At 35.2% G+C, this 20,083-nt stretch overlaps 1 protein-coding gene across 1 annotated transcript in view; it reads right to left on the reverse strand.

The window, feature by feature from the left end:
* Nucleotides 1–19,624, reverse strand: part of SCN2A (sodium voltage-gated channel alpha subunit 2) — a 56,219-nt gene extending 36,595 nt beyond the window's left edge. The window contains 10 exon segments of the mRNA XM_019470923.1: nucleotides 2,667–2,960; nucleotides 4,389–4,595; nucleotides 5,418–5,559; nucleotides 6,100–6,163; nucleotides 9,657–9,929; nucleotides 10,836–10,927; nucleotides 11,538–11,666; nucleotides 13,424–13,513; nucleotides 16,047–16,165; nucleotides 19,358–19,624. Coding sequence (XP_019326468.1) covers nucleotides 2,667–2,960; nucleotides 4,389–4,595; nucleotides 5,418–5,559; nucleotides 6,100–6,163; nucleotides 9,657–9,929; nucleotides 10,836–10,927; nucleotides 11,538–11,666; nucleotides 13,424–13,513; nucleotides 16,047–16,165; nucleotides 19,358–19,624 — 1,677 coding nt within the window.
* Between the last annotated feature and the right edge of the window lie 459 nt (nucleotides 19,625–20,083).

A 20,083-nucleotide genomic window follows, 5' to 3' on the forward strand; every position in this document is an offset into this window, starting at 1 on the left:
TAAAGTCTTAACTATCCTGAATATGCAAAGATATGCCTGTAATTTTGTACAAACAGTCGCACTCATCTTCATCAGTTTACCTGCATGAGAAAATTTCTGCTATGGGAGGATCTTTTCAGGATCAGAGTCAAAATAATGCTCTAATCTTGCAAATAATCATACATGTTCTTAACTTTAATTCATATCAGTGATTCTCTTGACTTGATTGATTAGCATTAGCACCTGATTTCACCCAAGACCTCTATGAATAGCAGAGATGATACATAACAAAGCAGTGTCTTTGTTTCTCTTCTGCAACTTATCTTTATGGACCTGAGCCCCATTGTTTTAGGTACTGCAAAATGCAGAACAAAAAGGCACTCTGCAAAGAACTTATCATCTAAGCGTAACACACAGATGGATACAAAAAGAGAGGGAATACAAGGAGGCAAAATTGATGGGTATGATAAACAGTGGTCTTAGCTCACCTGAAGTCACTTCCCTGTCAAGCTTTCTGTAGGCAGCATGGTAAAAGAGAGTTTTAAAGAGGGATTTGAGGAAAGCAATGAAGTGTTCTGTGGAAACTCATGGGAGCTTCTTCCAAGCATGAGGAGCAGCATACCAGAAAGAGCTCAAAGAAACTAGTTTGAAAATTTAACAGGAGGTTATGGATGCTGGCCATGGGTCAGTCAAAGCTGGGACTTGACTTGTTTACTGTAAGTAGACAAGGTGGGTTGGGAAGAACTTTAGGCACATATGTTTTATGGTATTAAAAAATATCTTTAGGTAGATATGTTTACTAGCAGATTAGGTAAAAGCAATGAGATAGGTTAGTGCTCTTTGCAACAACATTCTCGAATACAGCAGTAACTGGGACATGGAAAGAGGTCTAAGTTAAAAATGATTCACAGTTGCGGGTCCAGAGTAGAGTTTAAAAAAAAAAAAAAAAAAGAGAGAGAGAAGGGAACTAGCAAAAGGCCTTGTGGAAATCCCTTAGAAAACTGTCAAAGGGGTAAAAGGATCTTCTAAAGCACAACTAAACCAGGAGAATTGAGGAGACGAAATAATGAATGTTAGGAAGAATAAGTTTTCAAGAAGAACATCATGGTCAGTTACATTGAAGGCAAGTGAAATGTCAAGGAAAATGTCGAAGATGAGATATAAACCTGAGTTTTGTCTAGGAAAGGGTTATTAAAAACTGGTGAGTGGAATTTCTGTTTAGTGGCTAGAACCCAGAGTGAAAAGGAACTAGGGTTGGAAAACCAGATGGGAGGGGATTGCTAGACTGTCATAGTAAACAGCTGTAAATGAACTTGGAGATGAAAAGGTAAGAGAAGCAAGTTGTAGGGGGAATGCTTCATTTCTTACAAGACGGATGAATTGAGCTGCAGTTGAGTAAGGCTGCAGTTTGAATGAAGACACAAGCAAGGATAAGCACCTAAGGGATCAGATGGGTCTTCAACATGAAGTCAATGGATAGATGTGAAAATTTGTATAAGGAACAGAATGAATCATGAACTAGCTAAATTCAGCAATGAAGTCTTACAGAGACTAGTTAGACAGTTAACAACATAAAATGGTGGCAGACCATGGGGGGAGGAAATAAAAGGATGCAGTACTATTAAAAAAGGAAGTACGTTAGGAAGTAAGTACAAGGAGCAGTTAACTTGGCAGAAATAGGAGGCTAGAAACATTATACTCCCACCACAGTCTGGTCTAAGGAGGACAGTCCTTAATAAGAAAATACTGGATGAAGAGGTCTGAGCTTCTTTGAGAATGGGAGCCGGAGGAAGTGATACATGAAGAGAATATGGATGCTCATGATCTGTTTAGGGATGAAACAGGCTTTCCAGAGACAGTAATAGAAGAGGATTAAAAAGGGAGGAATGAGTTTAGTAACAGTGACTAAAAAAAGGGAGAAAGCAAGTCAAAGACCAGGGAGAATCAAGAAGGTGAGGATAAAGGAAGAAGCATATCGAGGCACACAAAGGGGCAGAAAAAGGACAGAATGGATGTGAGATCTGGACTTGAAGTGCTGAGGGGAGAGTTAGAGGTTGGCAAATGAAGAGGAGCTCTGAAAACTGAAGAAGCGATAACATAACAAAACTATCAAATGAAATAAATGTCTGGATGGGAGATGCAGATGGCACTCTGAGTCACTGGTGTTTCAATGTAAGAGAACACATGCAAGGACACATTGCCACAGATATTTCCACCTTCTTTAAGATAACACAATTAATGGTCTCACATCAATTACTTACTCAAATTTCACACAAACATTTATGCAGTTTCTAATGGGGTTTTTGCATCCCAAATTTAGTACTTTTCTCATTTAAAACATGACATTCCTTTGTATGTGTACACCAAATTTTGAAGCCACTGATCATGCTGAATACATCCATCTTGATGGGGAGACAGGTCCACTTTCATTACAAAACTTGAAATACAACTCATTTTAATTAATACACATTATTTTGATTTTTCACACATAAGTTCAGAATAAAACCAAAATCTCTCAAATTCTTACAGTTTCATCTTTGGCTGAAGGTATTAACTTGGTCATACTTTGATTTAAAATATTAAATAATCTGTGGTATCTTTTTCAAAAATTGACCAAACTACTTAACAGGGTTTTGTTTATATGAGTAGACAACAAAGGTGTTTAAGAGGTAATAATACTATGGTACCTGGTGGGGGGAAGAGAATCTCTTTTCGTATGTCAGTCTATTCCCCTCAATGGAAAGTCGGAAACCTTTCCTTTTGATGCTGTCCTCTGATTCAGATTTGTGAAATTCTTCCCCATCCTTCTCCTCGCCTTCAGATTGTTCTTTTTGCTTTTTTTTCTTTCTTCTATTCCTCCTCTCTTTAGCACTCTTTGAGCTCAGTTTTGATGCCTCAGAAGAACTTTCGGAGAATCCACCTATTCCACCTACTCCACTATAATCTCTTGAGTCAGCTGCTGCAGCTGCTGCTGCTGCCGCCTATACGTACAAGCACATATGCAATTTACAACATTTATACAAACACACATCACTCACTACTTTAAATTTATTGCCATTCTTAAAAAAATAGTGATTTTGAAATAAAAGCAATGATCCCACTTCACTGAACCCAGCCTATCATAAGAAGTATAATTTGTGAAATACCACAGGAACCATAATTTGCCGCTGCTCCATAAACCAGGAGTTAGAGCAGCCCAAGGGAAAACTGTGCTGTCAGAGAACCAAGTTAACAAGCATCTGTTTTAGACTGGAGCAATATGTTGCAATGAATTTTTCACCTGAAATACTATGTAAAAGTAAGGAATCAAGGCTCAAACCACAGGAAAAATCCATTAACAGGAAGTAACACTTTCTTAGACCATTTTGCTGGATTTTGAATACTCTCTAGTCTATTAAAAATGTGGTGTAACATTGTTTATCTCAGTTTTGCAAATCATAATCAGAGATTTGAATTAAACTGCAGGCTATTAGAGACCTGTTTCTGTCTGAAGTTTTGAACATTTGTGGAGCATTTGATTAGCATTTATTTACAAGTAAAAAAAAACCACAAACCAACTAACCAACCAAACAAAAAACCCCTATTGCTGACTTCAGTCATGTGCTTACATGGAAGACATAGTTCAACTTCTGCTCTGTGTGGCCATGTGCCAAGCAGACATTGTTAATTATCCCATTAAAGACTTCAGAGTCTTCAAAAAATGAAAAGGGATTTCAAAGCAGTATGTAATCATGATATCTGTACCACAGAAGCATTTTCTCCAGTTTCTCCACTTTTTCCAGTTTCCTTTAAAACTGGAATGCTATGGCTTTCTGCTGTGAGAGCTGGGGAAGGAGTAGAAAAAGCCAACTGTTGCTGAAGCAAAATATTTCTCCCACAGCACTTACAATCATTTTGCTTCTGTTACTTATATAAGCAGAATTCCTGTGGGTTTTTTTTTTCCCCACATCTCCATCTCCATTTCACAGAATCACAGAATGGTTGAGGTTGGAAAGGAACCTCTGGAGGTCATCGCGTCCAACTCCCTGGCACAGACAGGGTCACCTAAAGCAGGCTGCCCAGGACCACGTCCAGATGGCTTTTGATTATCTCCAAGGATGGTGATTCCACAAGCACTCTGGGCAGCTTGTTCAAGTGCTCAGTAAAAAGAGTTAATTTCCATCTCCAATTTGAAAATCCAGTATTTTAGCTTATTGGTTATAATTTTTGCCACAAATTAACAGGTTCACTCAAGCCAGCAGTAGCAGTGCAATGGAAAATATTAAAGATTGTTTGCAAAACGAAGGAATTTATAGGACTGGAGGTAATACATTGTTAAGAGTAGGGGAGTAAAAGTATTCGCATATGTGGACATAAAGCATCCGATCACAATCATGAATGGAAGAAGGAATTTCACTTTACAGGGATACCTGAGCTTCTTCCTGTTGCTTTTTCAGTTGTTCCAGCATTTGCTGAAATTCTGCTTCTTTCTGTTCTGCTTCTTCCATGGTTGCTTGATTCTGTTCTTCATAGGCCATGGCAACCACAGCCAGGATCAAGTTAATCAGGTAGAAAGAACCCAGGAAAATGACCAAAACAAAAAATATCATGTATGTTTTCCCAGCAGCACGCAGTGTCTGGGGAAAAAGAGATAATACACATTTTTAGCAGACTTTTAAATACTGTTGCATAATATGGTAGCATCTGTGTTATAATCTATAAATACATTATAAGATTGCTTTGTGTTAGCACAAGATTATTTAGTTACTTTTTCCATATGTAAATAGTATTATATTCTGGCTACATGTGCAAAAATTCAAGTTTTGTGTCTACTATGGTCAAGGTAAGTAAGATTCTGTAGCGTGAATACTTCAGAACTTCTACCAATGAAAATCTGTAGTACCAGTTGCTGCCCCCACTATACGTCTATATTATAGCCTTTAAATCTAACAGTAGCGGGGGCACTATCCAGCATCTTACCTTCTTGTCTCATCAGTCCCAAACTACAATGCCACAAAGACAGTGCAGTATACAAAATGTCATGCTGCACAACATCACTGTCCTTCAGGTTAAGGGTACGTGTAGTTCAGGGACAAGATGTAACCTTTTCAAAGACAACATATTTGTACTAGACTGCAAACCAATTTAACTAGCATCTATTTACAGTGTGTTTGGGTAAGAAGCTTTAACAACTTAAGTTCGTTTACTCATTTGTGAAAAGAAACAATAATGCTTAACCACCTTCATAAAATAGCAGTTATTTCTTATTATGTATTTGAGTAGCACATAGGAACCTAAATCATGAACAAGGCCTCTATTGTTTTAGACAGCTTACATATATGAAATAAAAGATGATTTCTGTCCCAAAGGCCTTAGGGACACGTGAATGAAAATAACTATGCAAGTACTATGCAGTAATGGTATTGGTGATGGTGCTGTTTGTTTTAGTAAGTCCTCACCAGCTGGTAAAGATTCTCCCAAAAGTCCTGAGTCATCAATCGAAACAGTGACAAGAATGCCCAACTGAATGTATCAAAACTTGTGTAGCCATAGTTGGGGTTTCTACCAGCTTTCACACATATATATCCTTCTGGACATTGACTACAAAAGAAGAGGAAATGCTATTTTTAACAACTACTCTAAATTACGATATGCTATAGTAAATCACAAAATTGTTCAGGAGTACCAGTTGCTAATGCACTTATGAACAAGTAAAATTTTATTCTACATGCCTAAGATAAAAATATATCTTATTGGTTTTCAATTTTTAATTCCATCTCCTAATGATATTTCAATGCTTTAATAATATAACTAATAGCAATCTACCCTTCCCCACAATTTGTCATATCAACACATCTCTACCAGGACAAGAGAAGAACGTCAACTAGCAAGCTGGCAGCAACATTTATGCACATAGCATTCATGTGGTTACCTTTACAAAATCAGCCTAAGATGCTGAAGAAAGTGCCTGTGTAAACTCAATCACACAGATGGTTATATTTAGGTATAGCTTCAGTTGCAAAACATCGGTAATTTGTGACTCTACGGTACAGTTGATACTAAAGTTGACCACCTGAGCTATTCTAAGTAGCTAATTATTTTTTCTTGATGCATAATGAAAAATGATGACTGTTTTCTTACCCTGCATCTGAGCTATTGCCACACAGCAGAGCATCATTTTGTCCTTCCAAGAAGTAGAAATGATCTGTTTTTTAAAAAAATAAACAAAAATGGTGATGAGAAAGACATAATTTATACCTAATGGAAATTGAGCAATGATATAGACTTTTTCATTTTCAAGAAATAAGCAGAGCTAACAAACAGTTTAACTGAAATATATAACTATTAGGAATTAAAAAAGCATGGAAAATACTGTTTTGACAGGAAAATTACTTTCTATAGAGTCTTGAAGTTGGCCGTTCTTTAGAAAATAGAAAGGTAGTTGTACAGCTAACTCTCAGTAACCTACCCAAATAAGTAAGATACAATGGGTAGATTACCAAATTGTGTATGTCAGCAAATGAGTGGACAAATACCAGGAAAACAAGACAAAGGATGAGGGCAATTCCCTGCCTTTGTTCATGTATTTTGATACATACCATTTAGTGTTATTAATTTATAATTATTCATTACATACTATTTTATCCAAATATTACTTCAAAAAGTACTGACATTTTTGCAGCATGAAAACGCAACACAACATGCACAAGAAATTGCTAACTGGATCCTGACTTGATCAGCTGAGGGAGAAACCAAGCTTTTATTGTACATTACAAAAAATTACTACACCAAATTCTATAGCAGAGGAATGTACTTGAAGTATCTATGTGTATTTTGTTAATAGGCTAACTATTAAAATGAAGTAAAAGATAATTTAAAGAGATGGAAGTCTTAAAAGGCCCCGGCACATTCTTGTCTTTTCTTTGTTCTGCTTTGAGGCAGAAAGGGAAAACCAATTTGCTATCAATTCCTAGTTTGGGATTCTTACGGTAAAATGGGAATCTCTAGTGGAGATTTTTGGGTCAGGTGGCATATTAAGCTAAAGTTGCCAAAATTAGGTATGTTCTGGCTGTTCCCAGGAAACAGATGGTTCCTTGAGATTCACTGCCAGCTGGCATGGACTAGCTTAGTTGGCATGAACTAACTGAGGGCTAATGCTAAAGAGACAAGCAGGGAATTGCAACCAGTTCCTACTGACTGCTTCTACTCTGTCACCACCAGTATACGATAGAGACAGCATAAAATCTGCTTATTTTAAAGGGAGAGAGATTATATACATAATTTATGCATCTGCAATCTGTTCTCAGGTATCAGATAAGAAAACAGTGGATTTTCAGACATTCCAGTGCTCACATAGTCATGCCCCATGAGAGATCTAACCCCTACCTAAAAAGCTTAAAAAGTTTAAAGATGCAGATAGGCACCAAGCTGGATTTTCAAAATTGTCTGTGGGCCTAATTCACATTCTTATGTGGCACAGCTCCTCCTCTGGTAAGCAGAGGATCCAGTTAAACTGTCCAGTCAGCTCAAGTCTCAGCCCACTATTTTGGAAAACATGTAAATAATACATTTTTCAATACAAAGATGATAATGATAAAGTAATAAAAATAGTCAATATGAGTTTATAAAAAATATGCCATATATAAAACTTTTCCTGTCTTGTGCCAACTAAATAACAGGACAACAGTCATGGGTACAAGTCAAGTCCTATATGACACTTTCATAAGCAAATAAAGGAGATATGTTCTGGCTGGAAACATCACAAAATACTGAAAAAAGATTCTCAGAGAGCAGTTGCCAGTGGCCCAATGTCAATTCACATGGGCATCTTTCTGAAGATCCTCCAGGGATCTGTGCTATCCATGGTTTTCATAACAAGTTTCACTACCAACTTAAGACATGAAACAGTAGAAAAAACGCATCAAGTATTCTGAAGACATCAAGCTAGGAGAGAAGATGATTGAAATTTAGAATGACCTTTACAAACTGACAAGCTGATCCAAAAGCAATTGGACTTTTTTCAACAGAGACGAGTGGAAAATGCTACAGTTGACAAGGCAAAATCAAATACGTAAATGCAAAATAGACAGGATCTGGCCACAGCCACTGCTGTACAAAAAGATGCAGTGACTGTCACGAACTGCAAGTTGACTGTGAATCAACAATATGGTGCTGATATAAAAATTATGTAATTTTGAGATGTGTTAATAGCAATGTTCCATGTATGGCACATGAGGTAATTACTTCTAATTTGTACTTTTATTAGAGGAGTAAGTACCAGATTTGAGCATCTCATTAAAAAAACAAACAAACAAACCAAAACCCAAACAAAACCCCAAAATCCCAAATTGGAAAGAGTCCAAAAAAGAAAAAAAAAGTGAAAATAGGTATAGAAAATGCAAAACAGAAAACAGGCTTGCTTGGTTTAGAAAAGACCAGAAATAAAGAAGATAACAGTTTTAAAATATCATAAAGACTAATATAAAGTAGTCTATGATTATCTTATTTCTAAGTCCACAGAAGTAGTAATATATTCAATCTGAAATTAGGAAAATTTAGGTCAGATATTTAGAAAAAACTTCCTATTTGTGTGATGTAGTACCAGAAGCAGCTAAAGGGGAATGGAATGGAATCTGTTTTTCAGATGTTTTTAAGAATAGGTTATCATCCAAAATCGTCTCCAAGATGACATTTCTATGATACTACAAGCATGCTGAGATGGTAAGTATATTAAAAGATTATAAGGCGATGAGACTTAGGTCCAAAAGCATTTAGCTGTTAAACTGAGGTTTCCTAACTTTCAGTGATACAGGCATTAGTTACATTATTTATACAGGCTTTATAAAAAACCTAAGATTATGCCTAATTACAAAGTTAAAACCCTAAATACACTAAAATAAATAGGAGAGACTGAATAAATAGGAGAGACTGAAGCTATTTACCACTATGAAAGACAGAATAACGATATACCATAGATATGTTCAGAGTAGTTCTATCTGAATTTTAAAACAATTTTTGTTAACACAGTAGTGACATTAACCACCCAAAACGCTGAAAATAACTGTGTTATGAGGTACAAAGGAGACCAAAATGCTAATTTCTTGATTTTCCACAGATAAGAAACAAATTAAAAGATACATAATATGGAATCTAGTTCTTATTTTGCTAGAATAAGAAGCATGGAATAAATTATCAGTACTCCCATAAAGGTATGTCTGTGCGGTGCAAGGGAGTGTGGTGCAGAGACACTCACCAAATTCCAGAAGAAACAACGCAGCTGCATTTACATGCTATGGCAGGATTCATGAGCTACCTGATGTTCAAATATGGATTTATGATATTGGGCGTTATCTTGCGCTAATGAAGCTATACGATTTCAGAGTCCCTATTAGGACTGTCACACTATTTCAGGAGGCTTGAAGCTAGCATGGAAATTTCTGCTTTGTGCTGCAATGTGGATTTACTCTAAAAGTCATATTCAGTAAAAGGTAAAAAGATGTTTTGGTATCAAGTACAATTATTATGAATATGTTAAACTACATTATGACTGTTCTTTTATTTACTACACAAATGAGTGCTGTTATGTCTCTTGGCCAGATTACACCATTTTAATTGCAATGGAAAGATACTGATGCTTTTGTATCTGTTTAAAAAAATTCCAGAAAATCAATGCAGTAGATGATATAATTAACTCTTACTTCTGTCTTCGATGTACTCATCCCAGTTAAATGTTGTCATTGTTGTATTAATAAATGTACCATTTTCACCTATAGAGCTATTAAAGTAGGAAATAACAGTTGTTTCAAAAGTAGAATTGTCTGGAGGCCACTGCAGGCATTTATTCCTCAAGTTGCCCATGAACAGCTGCAGCCCTATTAGTGCAAATACACTCAGACAAAACACAGTCAGGATCATAACGTCCGAGAGCTTCTTCACAGACTGAATTAGGGCTCCCACGATAGTCTTCAAGCCTGCAAAGAGAAAAGATTTTTATTATGATGCTAAAAAGATACTAAACACACAAAAAAACGTGATTTTTCCTGACAAGATAAAGATTTCATGCAAAATGACAACTAAATGAGTCTTAATATTTATGACACAATAATTTTCATGAAAAGCCTTATTACTTGTGAAGATGAATGAAAAGCTGTAAGTTTATGCTTATTTTATAGTGTACAGAAATAAAAAGTAGATAATACCGAACACATTGTTTATGCCAAAACAAGTGATTTTATTACTCATGCTATATCTCAACCCTACACAGAAAAGCATTGTTCGCTTTTGCTGATGCTTCTTGCCCAAACCTTTCTTAGATGAACCTTTTAAAAAGTATTCTGCATTAGTAAACCCATTATAAAGACATTATAAGTGCATATTTGAATGATATCCTCATAATAATCTTCTTACAATATAAGAGGGCTGATGGTTTGGAGAAGAAAGACATCTTTAAAACAATACCCCATGCATGGCCCATGCTATCCTTTAGAGTTTAATTTTTTATACATGACTTAAAACTGAATTAAGTTGCTATATCAAGTGCCTGCAATAGATGATAAAATTTGCATCAGTATGAAAGCTTAAAATTAACTTATATTTAAAACATGTAAAGGAAAGCTTGATGTCATAAGATGCAAATCACATAGGCTGTTTACTGCAAGTATCTCATGCAAGAATTTGTTAAACTCAAAGGCTGATTTTTTTGAAAAGAAAATACAACTAATATAAGAAAAGCAAGAATCAATTTAAATAAAATTACATCTTGATTCCTGCTTTTTTATTTTGTTAACAATGTGTAGCAAACAAGGCGTATGCTTTAAAAACGTGAGTACAGCCTTTGTGGAACAAAAGTCAGCCTCAGTGTTTAACCTAGCTCTCACCTGGAATGACTGATATTGTTTTCAAAGCTCGGAGAACTCTGAATGTTCTCAACGCTGAGACATTGCCCAGGTCCACAAACTCTGTCACATATCTGTAATAGGGGAGTTCACACACAAACACAATGACAGGAAATAGTTTTCAAAGCTCTCAATACTCTGAAAGTTCGAAGAGCTGAAACATTGCCTAGGTTTACAAATTCTGTTACATACCTGTAGGATTAAATCACAGTTACTCAGAATTGAGGCAGATTTTATCCTGTTTGCTTGGGTCTTTGATCAAGACCTCTTCACCGTTCACTGTATTTTGCCTGTGTTATAAATATGCTTCTGACCATAAAATTAAATTAAGTTTTATCAAAATAAACCACATCATTGACTTGATGTTTGAAACCTAATTTGGTCAGCTTATAGCAGGAAGTCAAAAGGATTCCTTTAATTCTGGTATGTAGAAAGGAGACAGGATATGAACAGTTCAGGCTGATGGCATTCACAATCCTAACGGGCTGGCACACCATGCTGGCCTCTGCAGCACATGCTTAGTTAGAAATACTAAAATGTGTAAAAGAGGTAGAAGAAACATATTGAAACTGCAGGAAGTCCAGGCTCCAAATGTTCTGGCTGACAAAATATGAGGCAATTTTAGTTACTAATTTCATGCTACCAGAAAGATTTAAAAAAAAAAAAAAAAAGTAGACGACTTACGCAAATGTAATGACAGTGAAATCTAGCCAATTCCATGGGTCTCGAAGAAATGTAAAATCCTCTAAACAGAAGCCCCTTGCAAGAATTTTAATAAGTGATTCAAAGGTATAAATTCCAGTGAATGTGTATCTGAGGAAAATATGCAAGACAGAGTTTATAGAAACACATACATGTTATCATTACACATTATGCTCTCTAGTTGCTTTATTCTCAGCTTCTTTAAGTGGCATAAGAATTTAATGGAAGTTACAACCAACTTTAAACGTCTGCAGAATTTATACCATAAGGAAGAAGGAGGAATCCAATTATGATTAAAAGAGTAAATGACAACCCATAGCTTAAGTTCAAATTCTATAATCTATACCACCGAGACAGTTGCAAAATTCCCGGTTACTTCATTGGTGCATGTTTATGTCCAGTCTGAATCCATGTTACAACCAAACACACAGATGGATTATGTTAGGATATCAGAAACTGCTTCCAGACTAAAAATTTCTTTCTTCAATGTTATCTTTATGCTGAAATGTTGCTTAGTACCATGAGCTGGCAATGTGCCAACCCTCATCAGCCCTCATCGACTTTGTTACAGAGTAGGTGTATCCAGTACTTCACCTTCAGTAAGACAGGCATAGTACCAGAATGAAATGAGTGTTTTCAGATGCAAAATCCTGTGCAAAAACAATGAAAAATATTTATAAATGCCAGCAAAATGCAGCTACTCATTTTGACTAAAAAATGTGGTTGAAATTTAAAAAGTAAAAATATTTAATTCTGGCATTCTGAGTAATTTCAATTTTCTGTCTCCAAATTATGTCACATTGAAATTTAGTTTCATTTATATCTTTAATGGAAAAGAATTCAAATTAAAACTCCTTAAAAGGCTTGAAAGGTTTTCAGACTTGAGCCAACCTGAAACCAATTTCCCAAGGTAAATTTTGTCAGTTCAATTACTAAACCAAAAATTTATTTCCTGCACAACTTTACTCAACAGATGAGAAGGAATCCTGTTGTCTATCTAAATGGCACAATATAATGACATGAAGAAATATTCAAGCTAGCTATCTTTATTCATAAATATTTACTATATGCTAGACATCCTGAATACATTTATGTTCATATTGAACTCAAAATGAGAATGCCTCCACTGACTTTAATAGCCCTATGATTTCACTTTTGATTACTGAAGATTAAACAGGTACATATCATCCAAAGCAGTTAGGAATGAAGAAGAAGCAGAAGCATAAAATGCTATTGCAAAAATGAAGCACCATGAAGAGCAGTGTTTCACACTGTGGTCTACAGCCTTGGAACTATCACAAAATATGCACCAATTGTATATTGGCACCAAGTAGTTGACATCATATTGCACCTTTTCTCTTCCTATCAGAAGAATAGCCAACCACTTAAACACTTTTTTAATAGGTTATTTTTCGTACAAGCTTTCCATTGTTAGATCATCTTTGGTAAAGGAAAGCTGCACTATGATGAACATAGCCATCCGCTAGATGATCCCTTTATCTGTAACGGTTATTGCAATAGAGATGGAAGAGTGTATTTCCCCATGTTCTTGCACAGACATAACATAGAATGCAGTGGAAAATATTTATAATCCACTTTTTTGCATGGTCATAAGACTAGCTTCTCTTCTTACATTCCCCATCTAGTACTGCAAACAGAGGATGGACATTGAACAACTTGTAATGAGGGAAGTGTTGTAAAATATATGTATTTAATATTACACAGAAGAAACTATCATCAGAATAGCTGTTGAAAGGATATGCCAACAAGGTAGCTGCTGCCAGTGGATGCCATCCTAATATAAAATAATTTACAGCAGTTTATTTCAGATTACTGAATATTTTTCAGAGAAAATCCATTTAACTTACTCTACATTCTTTGTCCAGTCTGGAGGGTTACTCATGGTCATAAATACACAGTTGGTCAAAATAGTGCACATGATAAGCATGCTGAATAATGTATGTTAAGAGTTAAGGAATGTAAGGCAGAAAATCTCATAAAAAGAGTACCAAATAACACGCTGCTTTGGCAGATTTCCACTATCAGGAGCTATTTATCCCTCCACTGCTCTGTTAACACTCAGGGAAAAGCCCTGAATATGTTAAAGCTTCCACAGTCACTGCTTTATAGCTAAAACAGAACAATCACATACTAAAAATTAAAAAAACCCAACCCTTAATTTTAAGAAGACCTTAGATGATTTTTTCTTTTGAATAAAAATGTGGAAGTTTGAAGTAGTAGCTTCTAGTTTAGTGGAATAACACAAAAAGCTTTTGTTTTGGATGATCTAAACAAATCTGATCTACTTCATGCATACAAAACAGTGAAAAATAAATTTTCTTCACTTTTCTTCTTTTATGTTTCACCATAAAATTTGGCGTGTATCAACATTTTTGCTTATCATTATAATACATATATTGAAATCTAGTTATCACATAGTAGGAGAGAGCATAGGGAAATTTTAGGGAGAAAGTTATTTTATTACTCTTTGCTTTATATATGGCTTTTGTAATATAAAGGTTGGTGGAGGGGAAGGCAAATTGTATTCTCAAAAAAAGAAGTCTAAAAAGAATTCCAGAACAGGTCCAAGTCATAAATAACTTCATTGATTTTAACAGAACTGCTCTGGATCTACAACCTTTCACTCTCAGGACTGATGACATTCTTAGAAATGAAAATACAAACACCAAAATGAAACAACATAGATGATGCACAAAATGTCCACATGATGGCACCATCATCTAAACCTAGAAAGAGGACAACGCTCGATTTTGAGAAGAGCTTTAGCTTCTGTAACTAAAATGCAGGTTCACACGGTGCTCCTAAATAGAAATCCAAGTATAAAGGGGTGGGAAGTACTGTGAGGTTCCCCTCACGAAGTTTTCTTTGCATGTCTACATTAATGAAAAAAAACTTCAAGCAACAGTAAACACCTCTGCCTTCTGAACTGTCAAACAACTGTGGTATTACACTCAAGAATTCTTTGGGTTTTCTGCTGAGTAAATATATTTCAAATCCTTTACTCAGAATCTAGCTTCTCACTATATAATTCATATATGAACAGAGCAGAAGAGAAAGAAAGGTATTTTAAAACCCATAAAAAATAATGTTATAAGAGTGTTTCACAAGCCTGTATTTTACATAGGCTTTCAAAATCCTTTTTGAGGAAATGTCGTCTCAGAGCTGCAAATCCTCACTATTCTTTCATCAGTGGAGAAACAACTAGAATATACCTTCTCACAATTTTAAACATTTTTTTTTTTAACATCTTTGGTGACTCTAGCTCTTCACCACCATCTCAGTCCCATGATCTTCCATTATTCCGTGTAATTGAATAATGTCTATAACATGCTAAGGAGTGTCATGTAACTGACAAATTATTATTCGTAGTGACACCTGTAGCAAGCAAATACGAAATAGGCTATGTAGTGTCATGATTGATTCTGAAGTAATTTGTAGGCTAGCCATTGATAACAACATCCAACACATAACAACCATTGTAATTATCAGACTTCCATTATACCAAGATTTAAAAAAATCCTTTCAAGATTTATTCTACATGATCTTAGGATCCCTATATGTAATGCTACACAAAACTGCTTTCAGCGTGCTTATGGTAGACTCTTGTAAAATGTAAGTGTGCAAACATTTGTATTTGTTCCTTAAGTAAGCAGACTTGCTGAAGTCAATGCCCTCATTGCTCCTATCAGCGTTTGGGATCAGACCAGTGGGATGCCTACTATAGTCAGCTATCAAAACACTGAAAAAGACAAAATAATAGGTAAGTCATTATGATCATTTAGCTTTGCAAATCTCTATCGGCAATGTGGAAATCTCACAAATTACTTGAAGACTGAAATTAAAACTTCTACAGGATTATGACTGCATAATGCAATAATGATCAAGAAATAAAATAGACAGGTAAAATACATATAGGACTGAGAATGTATAATAAAACAAGAAACCTAAGCTGTTTTATCAACCTATCCTTCTGCAATTGTGATCTGAATCAGAAAATGAAAAGGAATAATGAAACCATATTTTCACTAAATATTCATGCAAGCACAAACCTGGGATCAAAGATTTGATTTTTAACACAAAGTGTCAGTGAAGAACTGAAAGTATTTTGAACAATATATCTGCAGTTTATGAAAAATGTGGAGGAGAGGAAAAGATGAAAAAAGATGTGATGATTATAGGAAAAATAAGAGGAAAGGGAAAAAATAGGTGGGGGAAGAAAAAAGACACAGGAAGAAATTGCAAAGGACGATGACTGTTTGTCTGGCTTCTGGTATTACTATATTAAGATCCAGCAATGAACACAAATGTAAAAAGGGACTAAGAAAAAGAACAGAAGACAGAAATAGTAGAGAAAAGAGGGACAAAGCACTATAGATCATATTGATCCTGGGACATGTGCCAGAGAATGATTTAAATACTAAGTAACATCTCATTCACTACAGTTTTAGACTAACCACTTGAAAAGGATATGAATGTACCAAAATCTTAATAGCTATTTTTCTAAGAGGATTGAAAGGAGTTAACATGTACAGGGCAGAGGTGGCACTGAATCGGAATATTGCCTTCCCTTTATTCAATACTATAAAGGTCTGGAAAAAGAAACACAGAATGAAAAATAGCATTGACAAGATACCAAGTTACAAACAAGTTACAAGTTCAAACCCAGAATAATTTTCATTTCATCATTAATCATATTTGTCAAACTCTTCTTCCATTTACACCTCCTATTTGGTCAAACTCTTCTTCCATTTACACCTCCCCCAGAATCACAATCCCCTTGTCCAGTTCACACATAGTAGAGTCCAGCCAAATTACTATAAATAGAATTGCATGAAAACATTTGAGTAAGTTTATTTAGAAATCATAAGGAATCCTGGTATTGCTAGCTAGAAAAAAAAGACAGTTATATAAGGTACAAATGTATGTAATATTTGAATAATTAGTATACTTTTTGTACCTTATAATATATACACTGAAGTACAAAACTTTAAAAAAAGAGAGCCATTAAAACTTCAACATTCCCTCAGTCAAATAACCAGCATTAATTATCATGTCAAAGTACTACAATAGTACTACAAAGTGATCTAAATTTCAAGAGTGATCTTCATGAAAATAAGGAAATTGAGAATGTTCAATAACCAGATTTTCAACATAACACTAATGTACTGGATAGTTTTTGCTGTACTCTAAGAAAAGAATAACATATGGCTTCTCTTTTCAACTATCTCTCTTGAGAGTTTCATACCTGCAATTCTGTCTATTTTTCTTATGTCATGCTTTACTTTAACCTAATACAGAATTCAATAATCCATGTACTTTCACTGCCTCTCCACAGTTTCAGCAATAACCCATGCATACTGCCAACATTAAAAAAAGGTTTTATAAATGTAATAGTTTTCTTAAAACCTGGGAAATAAAGAAAAATAAAGCCTTGATTTAACATGCAGTAAGTTTTTAAATTATTTAGATTTCCATGCATTTGGGGAAATTCCTATCTATTTCTGTCATGTCTTCTTTCTACACATGGGTGAAAGTTCATGCTCATTGAATGTAAGTGGATCTAGCTAGCATTGTGGCAGCCCTAAAAAGCCCAAAGGGAACATAAGCCATTCAATCCTGGAGCACTGCCAGTAGCCGTGATCTGCCTCAGCTGGAATCAGAGGGCAGCATTTGTAATGATTATGCTCTACTTTCTGAGCAGGTGTGCCAAATACAGCAGCTGAAATCCTGAAAACACAATGCCTCCCTCTGCCTGAAATCATAAATTTCAGCTTTTCCAAACTGAACATGTTTGCATTCCCAGATACCCATTGATTCTCAAGCCATACTTTGGTCCTTTATTGTAGAGGAGAAAGGATTGGTCTGTAACGTACTATCTTTGCTACCATTGCTTTTCAACTCTATTACTATTCTTCCTGGAGTCCAAGAAAATCTGCCCTCAAATTAGAGTTTTTCAAATGTTTTCTGTTCCCTTTAATCTGACAAAACTTCTGATGAAGCATCATTTGTGCAATGCTGACTCAGCAAGACATATTAAAAAATTAAAAGGGAGCCTGACCTAAACAAGGATGTTCAAAGATATGCAAAGAACACCAAGAAAAATAACAGGAGAAATTATGATTGCAATGCACATATAGTTTGGAGTCTTACATCTCCCACTAGAAACCACTATGCTTTTGGAAAAGATCAAGACAACTGCTATGCATTTCTCAATCAGGAACAAGCAATTCAGCAGGATTTTACTTCACGTCCACAGTTAATTGCGGAATTACTTTTCTAGTTTCCAAAGCATGATAATACATATGCTAACTTCAGGATTTCCAGCACTGAATTTATATATTTACTACTGCAGAACTGGGAAAGAAGGAAGGAAAGGGATCAGCACTTTGACCCAAATTCCATTTGCCTTACCTCCATACTTCAACAGGGTAAATCACTTGAGTAAAGGGAAGAGAACACGATATTTAATTGAAAACCTTGTTTTCAAATTTAACTCACGATTCTCCATAGCATGAATTGAGTTTTAGAAATTCTGCAGTGAACATTTAAGGTACAGCTGATTTTTTTAAAGCTGTTCTCTCTTTGTAGTTTATCACGGTATGCCTGTATTGTTATTGTTTTAACATATTAATGATGAGGCATACCCCTTATTCTTGCAGGAAATAACTTCATTTGTTTTTTTTTTTTTACTTAGTTCAAATTTGACTCGTAACAATTCTTGGGGGTCTTCTTCCTTTTTCTTTGAAGTAGTTTTTTTGCTTTCATGGGTTTTTTTAAATTTACTTGTTTTTATTCACTAGCTAATTTCCAGAGGAAAGAAAAGAAAGCACAAGAAAAAAATTATAAAGACACAAAAATAGAAAAATATCGGTAATTTCTTCTTTACTGGTAGAATAATGATGGTGCAATACATATGATGCCAAAATCTGAGGGACTGGAATTCTGGAGGAAACCCAAGGCCATCTGGTCAAAAGTCTAAAGTTCAGCACTTTTGTGCTTGGCCACAAAAGTTGTTGTTGTTACTTTAAGCAAGAAGAAAATATGTGGTTTTATTTTTAAAAAAATGAACATCTCTATAAAATATTTTTAAAATTACATAACATTCTGTCAACACTCCAAGAGGAATTCCTACCTCCTCTTTATTTATTTCCCTCTTTTAAACACCTCCTCTTTGATAATAATCATAGAACAATATAAATCTGGATATGAAAAATTTTTCACCCAGACTATCTAAGTTGGATATAAGATGCATCTATAAAGTACAAAAGGGAAGAAGAAGATCTCTGGCATATCCTGAGAAATTACCTTTACATACTTCCCTATCCTTCCCAGCAACAAGAGAATACAACTTAGGCTTTCCACGTGACAGTGAAGAAAGCCAGTGAGAAGGTGTCTAGCTACCTTTGAGATGGGTTTCATAGTGAAGATCTGCTCCTTTCACATCTATAATACAGCAATTAATAAAATAATAATTCTAAAGATAACCCCTGTGCTACTTCTTCAATTCTCCTGTGTGTAAACACTGAAAGTTACAAATTTTAGTAAAATACCAGGTATATTAAAATAAAGCTAAATGCATCTCTACCTACAGACCAGGTCCCACAAACTTTTGTCACTAACTTCTGTTCTTACAATTGAGATTTCTGCCAATGAAATCAGCTGCTGGGGGAATGTATTATATGTAAAGACTGGGTCCAAAATACTGGAAATACTATGTCTGTGAGAGGGTTCCTTGTATTTTCATCTTCTTAAAGTCTGATAGAAATAGACAACACACTCACTTTTTTATTGATATAATATGGGTCCAGGTCTTCCAAGGGCTCGGACACCATTCCTGGAGGTATGTCGCCGTAAATAAACGGCAATGTCTTTCCTGCCTCCAAGTCGCTATTTGGCTTTGGGCCATCTTCATCATCATCATCTTTGCGTTCTTGTTTGGATTTTTTAGCTTTTTCTTCATTGACACGCTGCTCAATAGCTGCAAGTGATTCTCTTGTGAAATAGCGGAAGCTGTCAGGTCCTGGTGGTACCAGCACTGATTGTGCCATCTTTTCATCCTGCACCTCTTAATTACTGTTTAGCCTCTCTCATAAAAAAGTGCTAAAAATATAAAAAACACAGAAAAAAATTAGAGCAACACAAATAGCTAGAAACAATGTAAAGGAATATACTTTCATGGAATCTTCTGTGGGACATTTTGTTAAATTCAGTAATTATCATCCAAGAGGAGGCTGCTGTGAAATGGATTTTTTCATTTGTTTTTATTTCCAGAAAAACCATTTTCCTTTGCAGCTGGCCTCTTAGAGTTGTCTTGAAGGTATCAATTCTTAAAACATTTAGTCTAAAGTGCACTTAGTGCTTGTGACGATAGATTGCCAATTCTATAGACTGTATAAAAAAATGTCACATACAATATAACAACATCTTCTTGCCTTTATCAAAGGTAATGCCATCCATTCCAGTGAATAAAGTAGGATATATTTTCCACCACGTTCAGTGTGAGGAAT

The sequence above is a fragment of the Aptenodytes forsteri genome, unplaced genomic scaffold (assembly GCF_000699145.1).
Source record: "Aptenodytes forsteri isolate BGI_AS27 unplaced genomic scaffold, ASM69914v1 Scaffold255, whole genome shotgun sequence".
NCBI classification, from domain to species: domain Eukaryota; kingdom Metazoa; phylum Chordata; class Aves; order Sphenisciformes; family Spheniscidae; genus Aptenodytes; species Aptenodytes forsteri.